This window comes from Diceros bicornis, chromosome 14 (genome assembly GCF_020826845.1).
Source record: "Diceros bicornis minor isolate mBicDic1 chromosome 14, mDicBic1.mat.cur, whole genome shotgun sequence".
Taxonomy (NCBI): Eukaryota; Metazoa; Chordata; class Mammalia; order Perissodactyla; family Rhinocerotidae; genus Diceros; species Diceros bicornis.
Window position 1 is genome coordinate 62186556 of NC_080753.1, and position 23109 is coordinate 62209664.

Sequence of the window (23109 nt, forward strand, 5' to 3'; positions counted from 1 at the left end):
AAAGGAAAAGTGAGAAAATAGCAGAAACATTAGTTAAATCCTGAATTACACCCCATAACCTACAGGAATTATCTCACTATACTGAAAGCTGACACTATTCGTAGGATTTTTTTTGATGAAATAATTAGGATCCTAATTATTAATAAAATGATAAACTTCTGGCTAGGTTTACATCTTTAACAATTCTTTTAGCTAAAGACTTAAAGGGAGAAACAAAGATTGCTTTTAACTATGGTTGACCTGACTTACCAGCACTGAAGACAAAAAACTTTTAAAAATGGCTACAAATGCCTTGTTCACAAAAGACTTTATTATCTAGTGATGCATACTGAGAACATACAGAAATCTGCATGGTCCACTTCACATGCAGTAGAACAATCTTCACTTTACAATAAGTGAGTGTCAACTGTTTTATGCAATAGACAACACTTTAAAGTCACATTCTTAAAGAAAAGTTTCATTTACAAAAGAAATAAAAGGTAAAGGAGCAATTACCGCTTTTAAAAAGCAGCTGCTTTGTTCAAGAGTGGAAGGTTTATGCCTGTATTGAAAGACAACATGATCACAAATAATGAAAACAAGGAACAAATGAAAAACACTTTTACCATAAAGCAGTACACTTTCAAAAATGACATACAAATAGTTAAAAATTTCATTATGTCATCTAATTTTTAAATATGAGGACTTTCAGAATTAGGCCTCAACATTTGTAATTAGTAAATGAAAACTACGCATTGTTTCTATGTCACTAGGAACTGTATTTAACAAAATGTATATAAAGTCTATAGCAAGTTGATTTAAAAAAATTAAAGTTAATAAGAAACAGTACACTGAAGGCGCTCTATCCATCAAGCGCATACTCTTCAAATTTTAAATGTGATGAACAGAACAGAAACTGTAACTATGCCACAGTTGCAATGCCAAAAAATAAAACAAGATCAGTTACCACACATGCAGGGAATTCTGCCACAAAGCTAATATCCCTCATTTGTCAATTGTTCCAATAAAATAATATCTTAAAACACCAGTGATGTTGATGGTTTAGCTTACCTTCAGTGTACTGAATGTTGTACACAACCTGCTTTAAAAGAGGAGACCATCCCTGCAGGCAGGCTCAAGAAGGAACAGACCCCTTTCGGCACTGACTACACCAAGGGCATGCTGCTGTGGCCTGCACACACACACCTAGGAAAACGTGAATATAAACAGCATTTATGCTGGCCATTTTATTTGAAGACCAAAATGAAGCCAAGTCTGCTAAAAATAAATCAACCACCCAGTATTACTACTTGTTTTATAACAGATGCTTTTGTCTTTTATGTGAACTGCAACAATATACATTAGCACTGTAATTTTGTGCAGTCTTGGCAATTAAAACAGTTCTACAATGAAATTTCACATAAGACACAACAGATTAACTAACATTTCTAAAAGAAATATCACCCTTGGTGTTAATTCAAATATATCATGCTTCCTCAAATTTGCTGGAGAAATACTTATAAGTTTATATACATTAATAAACTGCTGTGAAATTTCTTCAGTCTTTGTATTTAATTACTCAAACCCTTGGAGCTTCTTCATCTCGTTTAAATTTTTTCCTGGATGAAGGCATGCTGTAGGGCCTGGTTGATGCTAATTCGTTTAGCTGGGTCCAACATCAGGATCTGGTCCAACAAGTCCTTTAGCTGGTGTACTTTTTTACGTTGGTCTTCAGGAAGTCGCTGGCACCCAATCAAGTCAGCCAACAGGTCCTTAGTTGGATTAATGGTGCTCATGACAGTAACTTTCTCCTAAAAATAATTTTAAAAATGCATATCTCTAAGTAAGATATTAAATATATATAATTTAAATCAGACTTTTTGTCTTTCAAAAATATTAATATGTAAGAATATATAAACCATCATCTACTCATTTAAAACTTTTACATGGCTTCCTCTAGCCTCCACATCTTTTCAAGAAGCAATCAAAAAACTTAAATGAAAAAAGTCAACCCTAATTTAGCTATGATAGTTTTTTTAAACATTATTCTGTAATTTAATTTTGTAAAAAGATCAAAATGAAAACAGGAATTCTATGAAAATTCAAAAACATAGTTAAGTAATTAAAAACAATTAACAGTAAACACAATGTTTGAACTGTGCTATCTCTAACCTGAAGTGGTAACAGACAGACACGTAAATGAGCCAATACCATGAAATGTTATTAAGTGCTCTGACAAAATTAGGGACACATAATACAATGCGGCAAAAATAAAGCAGCCCTTATTCCAACCTGCAGGTTTTAGAAAGGCTCATACAGAACGTCTATTTCAGCCGAAGCTTGAAGTTGAATAATCCTTTTTTAGGGGATGAGGAAGTATAGGAGGCAAAGAACGCTCCGGATGGCCAGTGAACAAAGGCATAGAGGTCTGAAACAGCAGGCCCTTTAGCTATGCTGACTGTGGAATGGTGGGGTTTATGGAGTACAGTGAGGAGAGGGGAAGCTGTGGAAGACAGCCGAGTTCATATCAGTTTGTCATTCTAGGAATTTAAATATCTTATTGGTGACAGGGAGCCAACAAAGGTTTTTAAGTAGGGAGAGTAACATGATCAGATTTGTTTTCAAAAAGATCACTCTGGCAGTGGCATAGAAGCCGGATGGGAGGCCAGACCAAGAAAGTGATCCAGAGAAGCGACAAAGAGGGCCTAAATATGACCTATAACTAATTGTACTAGAAACAAACATTTTAAAATCTCTTCATCTTTTTCATAACCTGGTACGTTTTATTCAAGAATTGGCCAACAGCAAAAAGAAATTTTTAGTGTTTTGAAATATTCATAGCTCCTAGTACTCAATTTGTTAACAATAAGATAATCATTTAATGTAGCACACTTAAAAGAGACTTACCCTCTCTGTTACTTTATCAACTTCTATGTACATGAAGTTGAGGTTTTGATCAAAATGTTGATCTTTGAATACACCTTTCCGAATCATCTGGCAATAAAACAAAACAAAACTTGGGTTTTAAACTATTATCAAACAGTCTAGCCTTCTAACAATTTAATACATAACAAGTCACACACACATTATTTAGTCTCTCTGGGTTTGTTTTCTCATTTGAAAATGATCTCAGATTCCTTGCTCTCGAGAGTTTATTAACATCTTTGGAAAAGCTAACAGAAATGCTGTACCTAAATCTACTTAATAACATGAAATTATATTTTCTCAGGCAGTGACAAACCAATTAGATTAAGTTGTGCTTTCACTATTCAAAACTGAGAATTAAAGACTTAAAATCATCTGTCCTTAGATGTAAAAATATTACACAGGTGGAGCCTTTTCTCTTGGCAGTTAAGAAACTTAATGACATTTTACAAATTATGTTCCAACAAGCCTAATACGATACAGGTCAGACCACATTAAAACAAACACCAACATAGCTATTTCTGTGTAATCTATTCTAAACAAGTCCAACGTAATAGAATTTGGACAGTACCTAAAAAACATAATGGCTTCCTGACCTATAGGGAGGAAAATATCAATCTCTCTCAGAAATTCAGCAAATAAACTGAAATTGTAAATCTAAGATATGGCCCTCAGACATTTTTATAAATGCCTCAAGTTCTTGCTTTGTGTTAATCAAACAGAAACTAATATTATAGCTGAAACATTAAAGGTGAGTTTTATATTAGAAAGATGTCAATTCAAGTGAATTTTCTTGGTACCTTCCTTTTCTGAATAACTTCCAATCTTTAATAAACTGATTGCCAGCAAGTTCTTCTTCTAATAGTCACCCATTCATTCTCTGACTACTAAGCCCTTCCTCACATCTAACTAACCTGACCTGCAACGTTTTTCGTTCCAGCTCTCAAGCATGTTTGGTGCTGTTACCAATAAGGGTGCGCTCCCGAGAACACTGCTGCTTCTCTGCCCATCACTGAAGGACAATCAATGGAACAAAGGATGAAGAGAGATATGAAACAGTCATATATATATGGTGCTTAACAATTGTATACTCATCAATACTCTTTTCCTCAATTCCAATTCTACCCTAAACCATGGGCCCCTACCCTCCTGACTAAAACAAGGTCAAGCAAAGCACCAAGACACACTTTAGAGGGGAAAAAGAAAATGGAGTTCTCTTATTCTCTTTTGATGGCTCTTGGCTGATTAGAACCACTAATTTAAACATCAGAAATAAGAGCTAAGGAATCATGGTAGCCATGTACCTGCCTCTCTGAAATTCTTTTTACAGACACTAGTGATGAAAAAATGTCAGTAATCTATCAGTTTATAGGAAACTATTGCTAAGACCTTGAAAAAACAAGTTCACACTAATGTCCTACCTTATTCGGCATCTTTCCTTTGAGATCCATGGCGAGCTTCAACATATGGTTATTGGTTTTGCCAGGAAATAAAATTTTTCCAGTATAGAGTTCATATAAGGTACAACCTACAGACCACATATCTATACCATAGTCATAGCTTTTACCTATAACTGAAAACAAAATGAAAGTCTTAATATATGATAAAAACAATCAACTACTATTAATTTCCATTAATGGGGAATTAATTTAGCTTGGACTATATAACCACAAGCTTAATATCTCACTTCAGCATTAGTTTCATGTATTTTACCCATTAATTCTTAACAGAGATTCTTAAACTCAAAAACCTTAAAAAATGGGGGAGTGGGGAGGAATTGAAGGGGCAGAAGAAAATTTCTCTTTTTTCATTTCACCTTTGGTGGAGATGCTAATCAGTCTCAACCAAGGCAACTGGAAGAGAAAACACAAAGGTCCCATACGATCCATAAATTTGATAAGCAGACCTTGAGTAATCAAGAGCAGTCTTCTAAAGTCGAGGATTTTCCACAACTGTTTTGCTACTCTTGCCAGACATGATCAAGACTCCTGTCACAACTACCATCATTCCACCTGAGGAGGATGAACTTGCTACGGTTCCCTTCCTCATGAATGACTCGTGCAGCTGCTGAAGTGCGACGGAAAACAGTACTTAGACATTAAACACGCTGCTTCCACTGCATATGATGGCCCAGGTCAAAGAATATTTGAAGAAACTTACTGATTTCAGGAGCACGATAAAATCTACTGACAAGATAAGGCGTTATGTCATTATCTGCCACATGAGAAGCCGACCCAAAATCGCAGAGCTTTAAAATAGTTTTTGATTCATTTACCTGCAAAACATTTTATCAAGGAAGTTTAATTCATGCCAGGAATAATAATAGACAAATAATCAGATAAAAAATAATCAGCTCTGAGAAGCTATTTCCAATACTGAGAACAAAGTTACTCATTTTAAAATTCCTTTCCTAATTATTTTATAACTCAATGACCTAACTATGAAAAATTCTGAGCTATCAAATATTTGACTATAATTAGTAAAAGAACTTTTTTCAGTGAGGAAATATGGGATAACATCAAGTAAATTTAATTTTAACCAACACTATTTAGAAAAGGGTGAAATAGTAACAGAAAAATCTCATTGAAGCAAAGTGTCTTCTAAAAATCCCCAGAATACCTGAATAAAGTCAAGTTACTACTTAAAGGAACATGAAGGCGTTCATTAACAAGGGATCAGACTTAGATTAACTTTCAGTTGCCAGAAAATTATGACAGCAATGAAAGCAGAAGGATGATCTAGATTAAATTTGGACAAAAACAGAATAAAAACGTTCTTCCTCCGAAGCTGCTAGACCATCCCAAATTTAGCAATCACCTCAAGTCTAAAAATATTAAATCCCTTAAATATAAAGAAAGTATTAGTCAAGAATATGTTAAATATATTTGGCAAAACTGATAAACATGAACTCTATATTAGTCATTTGTTTCTTTTTTCCTTTGTAAATACTTCAACATACACAGTAACAGTGACATCTGCTGAGAAAGGCTGGAGTTGCTCCCATGACTGCTGCCACTCATGAGTCAGAAGCATGTTCAGGATTAACAAGTGAAGATAATTCATATTCCAGAGTCCCTTCCCCCCTTCAAAAGAGACACACACAAATTCCGAGTTGGGACTTGAACTTGGCCTACGTTCCCTCCCCAAAGAAACATAACACTTCAAATAAATAGTCCTAGGCACTCTCTACTGGGATATCATAAAGTTTGGTCAGTGCTACAGATTGGTCCATTACAGATGATATCCACAGAATTAAGCTAATAATAGAAATGCTTATTTTTAATTGCCACATCAATAACCATTCTCTTCATCTGGGGATTAGAAAAATAGGTATCTGCAAATGGAAAAGTACTTGAAAAGCTTTTAACAGTATAAACTGCATTCAGCTACTTAAGAATGCAGTTTCAATACCCAGAGAAAACCCGAGGACCATTTTAAAATTAGAATCTATCAATGGAATTCTTGAGCTGGCTAAAATGCCTTAAATAATAGCAGGGTATCCACACTCAGGTGTACCTTAGTTTGGCTACACAACTTCTACTCCCCCCATGAGGAATGTGGTACTTCTACCAAATGATGGCTGAAATCGTGGGCTAAAAGCTTTGGATTTTCATTAACAAACAGCTCCATGTGGTCTCTGAGGTCTATTTTTTCCTTCCTCAGGAAGAAAGAAAAACATTCAGTTTTGAAATCCATGTGAAAACCTATACTAAACTAGTTTAGCATTAATGCAAAGAAAAATGAAGTTTTAAAAACAAGAGCTTCTAAGATACTAGCAAATGTCTCACTCTTTAACCTTCACCACGGTGGTTACACAGATGTTCACTGTATAATTACCTTTAAATTGTACATATTTTATACATTCTTTGATATGGATGGTATATTTCACAATAAAAAAGAGAAAGAAAAAAACTGAGGTAAAAATCAAATATGAAGCTGACTAGGGAAGTCGACAATTCAATCATAATGTGCCTACCATTTCACTGTAATTACTCAGCTCCTCTAACCCCAAGTTATATTAGATATGCAATACATTATCAACTCAGAGCAAACATATCAAAATGAAATCCCTCATTATTAATGTGGTAGTCTGTAAGGAAGTATTTTAAGATACTAAAAAAGAAGAAATCTGAACTGAGCTAAGTTATTGATAAGGAGTCCTTAACAAACTTTAGTGAGATCAAAATCTTTTTAAAGTGTGGAACACGTAACTGGCAGATGAGCTAGGAATTCCCCAAGTTGTGAACATGCTCCCAGCTCTAAACACCACAGAACAGGGTGAAGAAATGCGGTTAGGGAGGGAAATGGTGTGTGTATGCATTAATCACTCCACTATGACAGTACATATTTCTAAATTTCAAAAACATGAGCACTGTGAAATCTGCATATTACCACACCAGAAGTCATTAGTTAGAAGAGGTCAAGACTGTGAAAGGGATGTCTTTCAATACAACACCAAACCACAACTGAGATTTACTGTGTTTGGGCCCCAAGAAGCCACAGCTTTTAAAGCAATCAAGAATAAAGGAAAAAAGAATTATTCCTGGGCACCTTTAAACTCAACTCCATACATCTGCTTAAGAGAAGATGATTCCCTTAAATGTCTCTAACTCCGTCAGTCTATCAAGTTAGAGAACAAAGATGTGTGAACACTCCTTACTTCAAAACAGCAACACGTGCAGCACCTTTTTTTTTAGATACCAGAGGAAGCCCATCATTACTACATTAAAGCACTCTTGGGATTTGTGTGTACTCTAAATGCATCAATCAAAAGGAAAAAATTGGGACAGCAGCCTAGTTCCTCTTCCTTTATACTTTACTATAAAATTTCAAGGCCCAATTTCCAAAAAAGTAAAAACTGCTAAAGCCACTTGTTACGGGTGATTAATATACTCATTATTCTTCTAAAATGTCATTTCTAGAAGAGTAAGCGGTAATCACATTACTGGTAAGAAGATATAGAGATGTACAAGGCAGGCTGATTGTTTGACTTACCAGGATATTGTCTGGCTTGATATCTGCATGTAGGATATTGCATCTCTTAAGGAGTTTCAATGCCAAGAACAACTGCTGACTATAGGATCTTACAGCTTTAATATGAAGACCAACATCTTTACCATATTTTTTTAACACCTCTCGTAAATTCATACTTTTAGGAGAGAAAAAAAATAAAATTACAGGTTAAAATGCAAAATGGGAATAAAAAAGGCAAAAACATTCTCAAGCATAAAGTAAAATCAAATCCAAAACATGAATTACAATATTCTGCTCAAGAACCACTTCCTAAACCTTTGATAAATTATTCTACACTAAAACGAGAGCATAGGAAACTGTTTGTACATAACAACTGTCCAATCAAACTCAATTTTCAAAATAAATAGATGGAAAGATATGCAATGGTAAAAATTCCTATTGATTTTAGAATAGGTTTACATTTGAAAGCACAACAATGAAGCCATACTTTTGAAGATCAAAATCGTATTTCTACTCCACTACTTCCATTTCTTTTCATTATGGCTTAATCCTTCCTTGACGTGTTTAATTTTCAGAGAATCTCTCTGTTGAGCTGAATGCTACACGAGATTAGTGACTGGTACGTAGTAATTAATGTTTATACAGAAATGACTGTCAAGAAGATAGCTCTTAAACAAAAGTTAAAAAACAAAAACCGGAGCTAACTAACTGGAAAAACAAATCAAATACCCATAAAATTTGTCATGGTGTTTATCTAACAAGAGGTTGGTAGAGATGAAGAAGCTAAATTTTCACTTTAATGTACAGGTTTTGACATTGTACCTTAGAGGCTCAAATACAAGACAGAGATGCTGTTTGTGATAAAAATGTCTGAAGAGTCGCAAACAATGAAATTTGTCATCAGGATCAGCATCATTAAGTTTTTTCAAGAATTCTAGTTCTTTTAAACCAGTTTTTTGCCTGAAATGAAAAAGAAAATTAGGTCAAAATTGAATACATTCACAATTCAGGGAAACTAAAGGATACATATTTGCTAAGTCCCAGTCTGACGCATCGCAAGTGATATGTTAAGTAGTTTTTTTTTAAGTACTACTGATAAATCTGTTGAGGAATGTGACAAGTCTCTATCATTCACACAATACTTTATACTTAGCCAAATACTGTTTTCATAGAGTTATTTCCAAAATAATCAATTAACAAAACAGAAACATTAAGGAACAAACCCACCTTTCTTGAAGGGAAATCAATCTTGCACATTGTATCTCAAAACGTTTTGATGAAAATATTATTTTTAACAAAAATGGAACCACACTGAACATAAATCTCAATTCCTTTAAGAGTCTAATTACGGATGTCTTACCGAATATTAATATTAGGTTATCCTCTGAAATCCTAGTGATAATTTGTCAATAGGCTACACTTTAAAGTTAGCGTGTATAATACAGAGGTTGGGGATTACCATCAAAACAAAACAAAACTTTCTAAGCCTAGGGCGGCCTATGACTTTACTGTAAATCTACACTTCTTTCTAGTGTTTCAAAACTAATGGTGAGTTGACTAACATCAACTCATTGTATGGTACAGATCATGCATTAAAACATATGGGTATCGCAATTACCACTACTCTATTAAAGGACAAAGACCGATAAAAGATACAAATAATTCCCAGAACTATCGGATAAATCAGTTTTCACTTTTTGCAGGCCACCATACGCTCAGTGACAGCTAACCAATATGATCCTTTTATTTCTCACCTCTAGTCTTGAGTTAAAGATATTCACAGCAAAAGATGGCCATAAGACAAGCAGTAGAAGGAAAGAGTCTAAGTTGATACTAGTGCACAAAGTAGGTACTGAAAGGCACTGAAATGAATTAAATACAATCAGTCTACAGTTCTATTACTTCACATTTAACACATGGCTATATATTAAAAATCCAGTCAAAAAGAACCTTTTGTCATTTTACAACTGCAGTACTTGTTTTACACAGACTGTGTTACACTTTGTAAAAATAGCATTTAAAAATGTTCATTTGTGAACACTTGTGTTATTAAAGGTTTCATCACCTTTGTTTTCTGGACTTACATGAGCTCATTGTTTCTGATGATCTTTACAGCCACTTCTTGGTTGGCTCTTGCATTATCTCTGGCTCGTACAACATTACTGAATACACCCTGACCAGTGTAGCCATATACATTGTACCGCTTATCTAGGACTTCACCTATGTTCACACCTAAAAAAAGTAAATTAAAAAATTAGAATTTTAATAATAGATTACTAAACAAAACTATGAGATACACATAATAAATCAAAAAGCAGGAAACACAGTGCAATCACTTAAAAAATGTGTCAAATCTCTACTGTGTGCTTGGTTTCCTAGACATCATGCAGAATCAAAGCCGTGCCTCCACTGGTAACTCTTTTGTAATGTGGTTAAAGTTACATGCCCACTTCCAATCATTACAAGAGTTTCTGCTGTCCTTTCAACTGCTCATGATTTTAACAGAGTACGGAAAAAATGCGCTCTCTGAGGAGTTTCCAACTGTAGTCTTGCATGACAAATACCGCATGACTGGCATCCCAAGTTCCTTGTATATCGTTTTTCTTGGTTTCAGATCAAGAAGAACAAGTGACGTACCCATTCCTTCTGGAGTATTATCTCATAGCTGAAAATAACTTTGAATAGATTTAAGATGCATATCAAGTCTTTACCTCACTTCACCTTGTGATGCTTCTGGGCTGCTTGCTAGATTATAACACGGGTTCATGCAGCTTGCTAGATGTGCCACACTTTTTAAGTGATGGCACTGTGATGTGACTTTCAGAGTTCTCCAATGTGTGATGGCATCAAGCAACATACTTCTACAAAATGGTACAATGAACTCTAAAATTAATAAGAATTGTGAACTTACGATAATAGCCTTCTGCGTCAGTCCAGTTATCCCTGAGGTTGGGATTCTCTTTGAAATCTTTTCCAATGCCAGCAGCCCGAAGTCGAGCACTCTGTAAGAAGGAAATGTGAACTGTTTACCCACTAATCAGGCAGACATTTAAAGCACGTCCTTCAAAACAGAAACGGGCAAAACCAGCTACAACTTAATAAAAACATTTCATGCCAAATTAAATACTCTTACTATCATTATGCAAATGCAATATAGCTGAAACATTATTACCAAAGTCTTCTGCATCACAATAATGTTCAGGAAAAAAAAAAAGTATCTTCAAAAACTTTTAGGAATATGACTAGGGTATTATAAATGAAAACAGACACTCAAAACCAGATCTGATTTTCTTTAGCTATTTGATAGAGAACAAAAATTACAGATGAGCACTAACTTAACTACCAGTGTCCAGCTCTCTCTCCTACCAATTTTCACATTTCTTTTACGGTCCTGTCCATGTAACAGCTCTTGCTCTAGTCTCACGTATGCACCAAATGTCACTGGCTGCAATAGCTGATGAGTCTGTGTGGGATTAAGAATATCTGGCGCTTCTGAAGAGCTTCCATGACACCCACAAGATCCTTCAGTACCATTCAGGCAGAGGATGGGTGCCAAAACTTTAACTGGCTCAATAATCATTTCATCCTCTCTTAACCCATTGTTTTTGGTATTCCTGTTGCAAAATATTTGTATATGACACATTACTTAAGCCAATTACCAAAGTCTTCAGGGTCCTGGAGATTGACTGCTTATCTTCCTTCATTTTTAATTTCCCTGTTACATGTTTATCCTCCCCACCTCCCCTTACCAAAGTATCCTTATTTCTCATGTTCTCTTAAATTTATAATGAAAATGGTCTCATACTTTTGAATGTATTTTAAGACTTTTTCAAGAAAAGGCACTGATAAATCTTTAATGAAAAAACGGCTAAAGGACCAAAATTTCTTAACCTGCTCCTTACAACATTTCCAACTTTTCAATGAATTCTATTAGGTTCCAAATCTTTAAGTTCTCAATCACCTACAATATAGAAATTCAAAGTAGGCCTTGTTCTAATAAAGGGTTGGAAATTATTGACATCAGCCTATCTCACCTAACTACTACATATATTAAAATTCTGACCTAATTTCAGACTTAGAGAAAAGTTGTCCAACTAGTACAGTTTCCAGATACCCTTCACCCAAGTTGTCCAAATGTTAAAATTTATTATTTTGCTTTATCTTTCTCTCTCTATATATATAACCACATAAATACATTTGTTATATATACTTAATAGGTGTATTTTTATAACTTAAAATTACTTACATCAAAATATGCAGCAAACATATCGTCAGATTCTGTAAACATATCAGGTGCCAAGAGCTTCTTCTGAGATGAACCTTAATGGAAATTAGCATTAATATTTTAAAAATGAAGAAATACAATCATTAAAACACAATAAGTCAATGGAAAATCACTAATAACAATTTAAACCTTTTTTCCTTTTCACACATCAGTTTTTCATTAACACTCAACTTAAAATCACTTTATAATACTTAAGGTATATCAAGCTATCCACTTTTGACAAAAAGGCTGCATTTCACAAAGTTGAAAGACCTAAAAGCAGTACTTTCACCAACGTTAGTTAAATTAATATGCTAACAGTTAAATAATGATTATGTATTAAAATGAAAGCTCCTCTTTAAAAAATTGTATTTCTAAATTGCAACTTAAATCTCAAAAGGTTAATAGTCCCACTATAGACAGATAAAGAGCTATATATAGTTCTCCCCTAAAAAGGCCAAGAACTCCTAGAAAACTGAGGGGGGGGGTGGAATACATATATACATATATATAAAAGGAGTTACTAGAAAAAAAGAAGGCATCAGCTTTAAGCATATGAACATATACCCAATCTCACTTACAGTAAGGGAAATGCAAATTAAAATTACAAGATACCATTTCTCTCATATGAGACAGTGAAAGTATGACAACATTCTGTTAACACTCAGGCATTGCTTGTGGGATGGCAAAAGTGTACAACCGTTATAGAGAGGAATTTGCAAATACATAGCAAAATTACATATTTATTCACTCTTCTGATCCAGCAATCCCATTTCTAGGAAACTATCCCAAAGACACAGTAGCAAGCATAAAAAAATGACTTAATGCACAACGTTATTATAATTAACGCTCCAATGAATAGCCAGCAACTGGACAGCATCCAAATATCTACCGTTAGAAGACAAACTGAATCAACTATGGCATATTCATTACACTGGAATAGTACGCAGCTGCAAAAGGTATGAAGGAGATCTTCTCATATAGATGAGTGTATAGTATGCTTTTTTGTGTGCAGGCATAAATAGAATACAAATACATACACATACGAAAGATGTTTTAATAATTTAAAAAATTCAGAAAATTCCTAAAAATCAAAAGCAAATGGAAATAAATCTAAATCTATCAAATTGGTGGTATAACCATACAGAGGAGAATTATTTCAAACGACTTTTAAAACACATTTGTGACTATACACCTTGGGATGTATCCTAAGGACAAAAAGAACCATTAAATCTTCAAACTGCATTCAGCATACGTAATATTGATGACCATACTGATAACTATGTATATAAAAATTTCAAAATAATAACCTGAGTAATTGTGTTATTAGGAACCAAGTTTTTCACTGTAAAAGAGAGAGAAATTATAAATCAAAGCAGTTAATAAAAATCTTATAGTTTCACATGGGATTGGCAATATCAGTATGAACTCCTCCTTTCTAAAAATATATGTATTTCCTAGCTTTGTCCACTGAAAAGGCCTAAAAATAACGGGCACCCCTAAGAGCCCTGTGATCTCTAAATAGTGTTTCCTATTAAATGGAACCAGGATTCCTTGGAGCAAGAGCTGATTCTGTTCTGGGGCAAGATATGTACAAGGTGAGCCTGTGATATCTCACTGTGTTAGAACAGCTACAGACTGGGCCAAATCTGGCCCCTCTGTTGTTTCTGTATGGCATGACAACAGCAAAGCTCAGTAGTTGGAACAGAGAAAAGTCGTCTAATTACAAAAGCCTAAAATATTTACGATCTGATCTTTTACAGGAAGTGTACTGACCCCTGTCCTAGAAAGTAAGAAAGCTATACTATTTAATACTGAAGGGTTTGAGTCAAAAAGATTTTAGAAAGAGACTTAAAAGGGCTCCTTCCTCCCCACCTCGGTTGAAGAGAGAACAATCTGAGCTTCAAAAAGAAAAATGACAGCAATGGATTGAAAGACAAGTACAAAATGTACCAAATAATGAAAACCCAACAAAAAGAACCAAAATCTCATTGGTCATCTCTGGAGGCTGCTAGGACACCAATTCTATTCTATGCTAAAAATTGGTCAATAAAGCAAAATAATCAAGCATTTATCTTACCCTTCTTGTACAAACTATATTTCAGGGTAATCAAGGAATGGAAATCTCTTCTTTTACAGTATTAAAGCTAATAATTCAAAAGGAATGACAGAAATAATAAAAATCACCACTTTGGAACACCCCGCCCCCCCATGAAATAATGGGTCTAAGTAACAATCACCAGCAGCTGCTAAAACTGTCAGGTGAACAGCTGAAGGGAAACTGCACATTGGATAGATGGGGATCATCTTATCTAAACACACAATCTCAATGTCAATAAAAATAGGACAACCATGTACCACATGCCACCTGATGTAACGTTAGTACACACTACTTATGAAATATTCTTGCCAAAAAAATTAAATCTAAATCTATTCAAGTCTCTGACACTAACTACTAGTTCTTAAGAAATACTGACAATAGAATAAATAAGATAAATGACACAAAAATGTGGCCAGACAAAATCAGAGTGGAAAGTTTTATAAGACACAAAGCCCTGGTATCTTCACAAGAAAATGGCATAAGAGGGGAAAAAAAGGATGAGAAAAACTATTAAAGACTAAGAGAGACTTAAGAGATATAAACTCCACATAAAATAGGTGTATTTTATTTGGATTTTGATTCAAACTAACTGTAATCAGACTATAGATTTTTTTTTAATTATCGATTTTATTAAGAATAAGCGATGTTTTATTAAAAGCCCTTATCTAGCAGAGATACAAACTGAAGTATTTACAGATGAAATGAAATCATGGCTGGAATTTGCTTTAAAATACTCTACAGTAAGCAAAACAAAAGGTAATAAATATGTGGGAATTCACATACTGTTCAGGTTTTGTGAACTAATAAACATTTACAGAGAACATTCACAGAACATTTTAACATTTAGCAGGAGCAACATTCCTAATCCCTTTCTCTTTTCCTCATCCCAAAATAATCTCTCTCATTATGAAATCACAGAGGTAAAAATTCAGAGAAAAGCACAGTCAAAAAAAACCCTAACTTACTCACCATTATTCTGTTCAACTGTCATTAGATTATGCTTGGCTTTTACTGAGGCCTCAAATGTATCAACATTTTCCCGTTCATACTCTTTAACATCAGCAGCTACCCTTTCCAGAATGTCGTCTGGAGAAGGTGACCGTGTACGAGTACTGCTCTGGGGGCTGCTTGGTTCAGACGGTACAGACATATTGCTATCTTCAGCAAGATATTTATATTTCTGTAGTAACAATACAATAGATTATTTTCATAAAATCTGATGCCATCTGAATATATTTGCTAAAAGGTACTGCTTAAAAGTTAAGTGTCAAATGTTAAAAATTTTAAAAAGGTATTGATGCCTTGATTGAATCTGATCCACAATCCCTTACATATAATTCTAAAATCCACAAATCTCTGAAAAAGATTTTCTGTTTGGTGCACATTTATTAGGTGGCAACCCTGATGTGAACAGATGTCACGCTACTTATAGCCTTATTTATAGCCCCCAGTGTGAACATAACATGCCCCACTGTAGAATTACTAATATGTTTGATGATGGGGTGCTGTTCTAGACCTCACTGATGGGGCTAAGTAATATACATAGATGCACCATATTACCTTTCTAAAATTCAAATATTTCTGAGTTCTGAAGCACATCTGGCCCCAAGGGTTGGAGATAAGGGATTGTGGACCTGGGCAAGAACAAAGAAAGATTCAACCAAGTCTTTAGGGAAACCAGTTTAATAACAACAATTTTATCAGTGCCCCAGAAAAGTAAGTTTTCTCTGAAATTCCAATTTTGCCCTCCATGCTCTGGTGATTCAAGGTCTTTCCTTTGCTCTGACATACCACTCCCTGATTTATGATTTGCTATGTATGTTTAGGTGAGCTGCCCCAACTGTTCTTTCTCTAGCCTGTGGTCCTCCTCCTTGTATCCAAACATTTTTCACGTCTTCCAGAGGTTTTTCTCTCAACTCTCTCACTCACTTTTTCATCATTAGGAGATAACTCTCCTAGCGACGGTGAGAGAAGGACTTTTCAGGAACTGCCACCCACAAAGGATCTGGTGGCCGTGGCTTTACCTCAGGATGGCCAAGGAAGAACTGACAATCTTCCAAGGCAGCTAACTTTATCATTAAATGACTCTATCAAGACCTATGTATAACACCATTTCCCCACCCAATTTTCTTAATCATCTAGCTCTAAATTAGTCTTAAAATTATTTTTGAGATGTTCCATTTAAACAATCACATTTGTATTAGAAAATCTGCCATTTTATTAGATATTGAAAATAGTTTGTTTTTTTCACATAGTAACAGGAATAATGTTTTGTGAAATGAAATTTATTCCATACTCATTTATGAGGGTTTTCTTGTTCATTAACTTAAAAAATAAAAGAAAGTAAACTTCAGATTTTATGTCTTACAGAAGAGGTTTATATCAGAATCCCATGTACAATAAAACAGGGCAACCATTTCAATTTTATTAAGAAACTTGCTTGTTTTCAAATCTCTCAAAGATGATTTTATATATACTCTTTTTCCAAGACTTACTCAATTGCTACTTGTCACTTCCTTGTTAAAGTAAAAAAAAAACCTTTATTCTACTAAAAGTGATTATTTAAGGAGAACTGATCAAAACTTTACTAAAATCACACACCTGAACAATTGCCTGCCTTTGTATTCTTCTCTGTTCTATTAGGGCTTCTTCATCTTCTTCCTCTACATCAAAGTCTTCAAGGCTTAAAAAATATTACACATATATTCATATAATTAATTCCAAACATCCTTAGAAATTTCAAAACCATACCTTTATATATTTCAAAAATAAAAGCTGGAAAACGTAGGTTGTTATTAAGTTCAAGCGAAAGTCTTAAGCCATCTTATTCTCTTTATCCTTATTTCTAAACTGTCTCAGTTGCCTGGTTTGGAATCCTGGCAAGTAATTTAACCTTCTGTGTCTCATTTTTCTCCTCTCCTGTTTCACGGTACCAAAACTGGGAACAAAGGAATGCTCCTCAAGTTCTAAAAAACTCACCACTGGCTCTGCCATGACCTTAGTATTAGTAAAGTCATTTCACCTCTCTAGCCTCAGTTTTCACACCTATAAAACAAGAGGGCTAGGACAGATCAGTAATTGGTACCTTTTCTGAGTCACAGAACTCTCAGAAAGCAGTAGATCCCTGCACTACCAAAAATGCACATGTAAATGTTTGCATATAATCTGAAGGAGAATGTGGCTCTAACGGCAAACACAGCCCCTGACTGGTCCCAACTGCCCATGAAAGAACTCCCCCAATCTTTATGATCCCTCCCAGTGCCGCCTTTTCTATGATCTGAATGTTCACTGCAAAACAGTGAGCAAACTGCACTTGGAAGGTATTACGATCTACGTATAACATCCTTTCCCCAACCAACCTTCTTATCACCTAGCTCAAATCAGGGTTTCTTAACCTTAGCACTGTTGACACTTTGATAGTTCTTCATTGTGGGGGGGGGGGGGTTGTCCTGTGCACTGCAGGATGTTGAACAGTATCCCTGTCCTCAGGCCACTACATGACAACCAAAAATGTCTTTAGATATTGCCAAAATGTCCCTGGGGAGGCAAACCACTCCCAGCTGAGAACCACTGCTCTAATTAGTCTTATTTATTTTTGAGATGTTCCATTTAGACAACTAAGTTTGCATTAAAAAAATTCTATTTTCCTAGACACTGAAATGCTTCTGCATTTTCCACATTATAACAAGCATACCTGCAACCAGATAGACTCAACTACAAAATATGTATCATTTTACATAAACTGAAAAGTTTAAACTTAGCATAAAAATTCCTCCCGCCCAAAACCGGTAAGTACAATTGGCAGGACCATCTAATATATCTGTCATTTCTCATAAAAATAAAGGGAGGGCTCATGATTAAGTGATGGCCTGATATTCACTCCAGCCAAAACGGAAACCTCTAATCTCAGAAAACTATGACCTCTGCCATATGACCTATGGAAATATGCACAAAAGATTAACTGTTAATTTCAGGACCAAACCAACGGATTTGCTTATGATATTCAGGTGGAAATTAAAGATTTCCAAGTCAAACAGTGTTTCTCTAAATTGGAAAAAGAAAATGACAGGAAAGTTCCATTCTTACTTATCATCAGATGAAGATTCTTGCTCAATTTTCATTCCTTCAGAAAGACTTCCTTTAAATTTATCTTCCTTTACTTTGCTTCTGCTCCTACGTCTACGACCACCCCGTGATCGAGACCGTCTTCTCAAGCGTGATCTGCTCCTCCGACCTCTGTCCCTAATTTGAGGAGAAAAAAGATATATATATATTTAAAAGTCAATTAAAGTCAGGGAGGCTGTGGGTGCGTTGGCAGCAGGGATATACGGGAACCCTCTGTACTTTTCAAAAGCTCAATTTTGCTGTGAACCTAAAACTGTTTTAAAAATAAAGTCTTAAGAAAAAGGGTCAATTAAAATTTCAACTTTTAAATAACAGTATCAGAAAGACTGGGATAATCAACTGAAGATAACTAAAACATAGCTACTGTTCTTACTGATTGCAAAGGGGCAGAGAGGAACTTTGGGGGCGATGGATGTTCTAGATCTTGATTGTGGTGATTATGTGACTGTACGTGTTTGTTAAAACTCATAACTTCACACCAAAAAGGGTGAATTTTATGTTATGTAAATGATATGTTTCAATAAATCTGATTTTTAAAAAAACCGCTGCTGATAAGGTATGGGAAAAACAAATGTGACAAAAATTCTAACTTTAATTAATGTGGTTCTCAGATATTTTTATAAATGCCTAAAACTTAAACAAACAGAAACTAATATTATAGTTCAGGCATTAAGGGTGAAGTGTATGTTAGAAATGATGTTGTGGAACTCCAAATAGAAAAGGCTGTGAGTCTACAAAGGATTGGCAAACTCCCTGTGATGTCACATCAGACCACCATGTTTATCTCAGATTTCTTCTGAAATCTTATTAAAATGATAGTAAAACGAACAATTAAAAAGAAAATCCTCAGGCAAAGAGAATGCAAAGAGATATAACAACAGAGATGCCAACAAAATCTTAAAATGTGCAAATTGGACAGAAGAGTAGTTAAAACAGATCAATCTAAATATCAGTCCAATAGGAAGAGACAGGGTAAACAAGAAAAAAGTCAGTGCATGCCTGAAACCCCAGAAAGCCTCAAGAATTGGAGACACCACATCTCTGAAGGATGGAGTGTTGAGGTAAAAGCTAAAAAGAATGGCTGAAAGCCTTTAGGAACAGCTTGACTTTGTATATTCCCCTTCCCGACTCTGGAAAATGCCAACCATTCCTCTTCATATTCAGGCAGCAGACTGAAGACTCACTTTATAGGGAGGTCATGGCTGTTGTAAACTGGCCCAAGGTACCAGGGAGGCACTGTCCTGAAAACAGAAGAATTAAGGGGAAGTCTCTCCTTGTCCAGGCAGCCAAGTCTATACTCTATAGCAGGAGATAAGAGGATTCTGGAAAACTCACTAGCCCAAAACAAAAGATCTATAGTCAATGATATGCTAAATCCTCTACCTCATCACCCTGGAGTGATACCCACTAATCCACAAGTTCTCCATTGTCAGAATGGAAGAAAGCTTTCCATTCAGCTTTCTCAGGGTCTAACTTCTAAATCAGTGGAGGCAGCAAAGAAGAATCCAGCTGTTTGAAGAAAGGCTTCAAATGAAAAAGTAAACAAGCAGCAAAAGTAATCTGGAAAGAAACAAAGTACAGGTAAAAGAAGAAAATTATAAACAATAAAAACTCCACAAAATAAACTCATTATCACTTTTGACTTAAGAGATACTATTTCCATAAAACAACAATAAAATGTTATTTAAAAAAAAGTAAACAGCCAACAAGGTCTTGGAAATAAAAAATATACATATGAGCACAGGAAAAAAGAGAAAAAAAATCAATAGAAGGGTAAGAAGGTAGAATGAAAAAATCTTCTAGACTGAAAGCAGAACAAAAGTACAAACATAAAAGATGAGTAAAACAAAAAACAGTGGAACAATATAGAAGGTCAAATTGGAAAAAAGAAAGCAAACCAAAACAAAAAGCGAGAGAGAAAATTTCCCAGAATAGGCAGCCATAATCGCCCTAAGTGTCCAGCAAGATAAACAGAAAGCAAGAAACACACACCAAGGCACATTACAGTAAAATTGCAGAACACAGGACATTTATTATAAAAAGAGAGGGACAGAGAAAAAAATTAAGTCCTATAAAAAATGCCCAGGCATCAGAACAGGACTTTTCAATAGCAATACTGGAAACTAGAAATCAGTAGAACAACGATTTCAAAATTCTTAAGGAAGAATGATTTCAACCTAGAATTGTATTCCTTGACAAATCAGCAATGAGAATAAAAGGCATTTGTGAGACATGGGTTCCAAAAAATGTCCTTTCCATGTACTTTCCTCAGGAAGCTATTGGAGATGCATTACACCAAATCAAGGAGGTAAAACACAAAAAGACAGTAGATACAGGAAATGGAATCACAATATAAGAGAGAAACAAGGGAATACCAAGAGGATGGAAAAGGGAGAACAAATCCTACAATGATAACTGTATAGGCAGGCCTATCAGTCAGCCTGGAGCGAGAAGGCTAGGAGCATTAGAAGGTCCTCTCTTCCCCTTTCTCGTGACTATTTGCTCAGCAAGAACAATATGCATATGATCTTAATAATTACTATTTTTTATCTGGAAGCATACAGAAACGTGATGAAGTCAGGCAGAAGAGAAACGTGTGAGGGGTGGTATTAAAGAAACTAATTGTCAAAAGTAGAAAATCAAAAGACAATATGGCAGTAACTTTAAGAAATTTAAACGTGCATTCTCAGACAAAGCATTTCTACTTCTATGCATCTAGTATACAAAAATACTCAGAGATATGTAAAGATATATCCACTGGTTGCAATACAGGTCTTCGGTGTGCTGTTTTTTAAAGTATATTCATGTATTTGTTCAATTAAAAATGTTAAAAGATTGGCAAATGAACGTCCATTTATGTTTTAGGTTGAAATACTTAATGTATGTATTTTTGAAATGATTCCCTGCTTTAAAAACCAACCTTTTTGATTAACCAACTGACTACATCTGCTTTACATAAAATGGTTTCTACTACCATAAATTAAATAGGTCTTTGTCCAAAGAGTCTCTCATGTCTACTGAGGTGATCATCTACAGGTAGTGTTCTTTTTTTTTTTTTTTTTTTTTTATGAGGAGATCAGCCCTGTGCTAACATCCGCCAATCCTCCTCTTTTTTTGCTGAGGAAGACGGCCCTGGGCTAACATCCGTGCCCATCCTCCTCCACTTTACATGGGACGCCGCCACAGCATGGCTTGCCAAGCAGTGCATCGGTGCGCGCCCGGGATCCGAACCAGCGAACCCCGGGCCGCCGCAGCGGAGCGCGCGCACTTAACCGCTTGCACCACCGGGCCGGCCCCTACAGGTAGTGTTCTTAACAGGACCAAACACAAGTTAATAGAAAAATAAATACAGAACTGCAATTATAAAACAACAGGAAACTGGGCTACTTATTCATTACCCTATGATCTTATCCTGCTAGTTAAAAAAAAATCGTAAGCATAGCTCATTTAGTATTTCTCTCTTAAAAAACAGAAAAAAGTCCTACTTTTAAAAGACTGAGTTTTAAATGAACACTGATTTATTTAAATTTGAGGGAAAACTATATTAAAGAAAAACCAGGATTTATGAAATGTCACACATTAGTAAGAGGAAACTATATAGGATCGCAGCTACCATTTTTCACAGAGAAAAACGGTATTTAAGAAAACTTATCAAGTGAGCTAATGGCTTCAAAAACATTCAGAGTTTGGGCCGGCCCGGTGGCGCAAGCGGTTAAGTGCGCGCGCTCCGCTGCGGCGGCCCGGGGTTCGCTGGTTCGGATCCCGGGCGCGCACCGACGCACTGCTTGGTAAGCCATGCTGTGGCGGTGTCCCATATAAAGTGGAGGAAGATAGGCACAGATGTTAGCCCAGGGCCGTCTTCCTCAGCAAAAAAAGAGGAGGATTGGCGGATGTTAGCTCAGGGCTGATCTCCTCACAAAAAAAAAAAAAAAAAAAACATTCAGAGTTTAACGAATCAAAAGGATAACATCCATAACATATCTTTACCTTCTCCGAGGAGACCTGCTTCTTCTTCTGGGAGACCTGCTGCGTCTGATTGGGGAACGCGACCTCCTTCTAATGGGAGATCTACTTGTTCTTCTTCGGGTTGGAGACCACCTATTGATCGGGCTGGCATCTTTTGATCTTTCACGTCTACTGAGGATATCATCTCGAGGTCGTGTTCTTAAGGGGACCAAATACAAGTTAATAGAAAATTAAATCAAATTAAAATAAATGAATTTCTTCAACACGTAAAGAACATCTTAAGAAAGGGCATGCTAACCTAAAGATAGTAAACACAAATTAACATTTCGTAGCAAAACTTAAATTCAGATGATCACAATGACATTTTAGTGTTACAAGTAGGCACACAATAAGAGGCCTATTTCCTCTGGTCTCACATTTGAAGAATTGTTAAAGGTTATTCATATCGGTAAAGCCACTGATTCTAATTTCGGATAAACAACACAGAATCTGGTGGAACTTGACTGGTTATAATGACAGGGAACCTCCTTAAATACTTCCATATGCTAAGAACTTTACATGTACAGTAGTTCCCACTTATCCGTGGTTTTGCTTTCCTCGGTTTCAGTCACATGCATTCAACCATGGTCTGAAAATATTAAATGGAAAATTCCAGAAATAAACAATTCATAAGTTTTAAATTGCACATGGTTCTGAGTAACATGATAAAATCTCGAGCCATCCCACCTGGGACGTGAATCATCCCTTTGTCCAGCTATCAGTGCTGTACAGGCTA

At 35.4% G+C, this 23109-nt stretch overlaps 1 protein-coding gene across 4 annotated transcripts in view; it reads right to left on the bottom strand.

Annotated features, from left to right (window-relative positions):
- Positions 1–290: 290 nt before the first annotated feature.
- The window catches only part of PRPF4B (pre-mRNA processing factor 4B), a 35082-nt gene continuing 12263 nt past the window's right edge, over positions 291–23109 (bottom strand). Inside the window, exons 3-16 of one of the 4 annotated variants that reach the window (XR_009222144.1) lie at positions 22356–22532; positions 18330–18485; positions 16845–16926; positions 15213–15423; positions 12125–12198; positions 10790–10880; positions 9963–10110; positions 8701–8838; positions 7900–8053; positions 5065–5179; positions 4326–4477; positions 2887–2973; positions 1513–1790; positions 291–541 (exon numbers count right to left, since the gene is read on the bottom strand). Coding sequence is in view for 1 of the 4 variants with exons in the window: in XM_058555348.1 (XP_058411331.1) it covers positions 1587–1790; positions 2887–2973; positions 4326–4477; positions 5065–5179; positions 7900–8053; positions 8701–8838; positions 9963–10110; positions 10790–10880; positions 12125–12198; positions 15213–15423; positions 16845–16926; positions 18330–18485; positions 22356–22532 (1789 nt within the window). In the remaining 3 variants the exon portion in view is untranslated. Of the gene's footprint in view, positions 1791–2886; positions 2974–4325; positions 4478–5064; positions 5180–7899; positions 8054–8700; positions 8839–9962; positions 10111–10789; positions 10881–12124; positions 12199–15212; positions 15424–16844; positions 16927–18329; positions 18486–22355; positions 22533–23109 lie in introns of all 4 variants that reach the window. The other 3 variants (XR_009222143.1, XR_009222142.1, XM_058555348.1) reach the window with 3 other exon arrangements.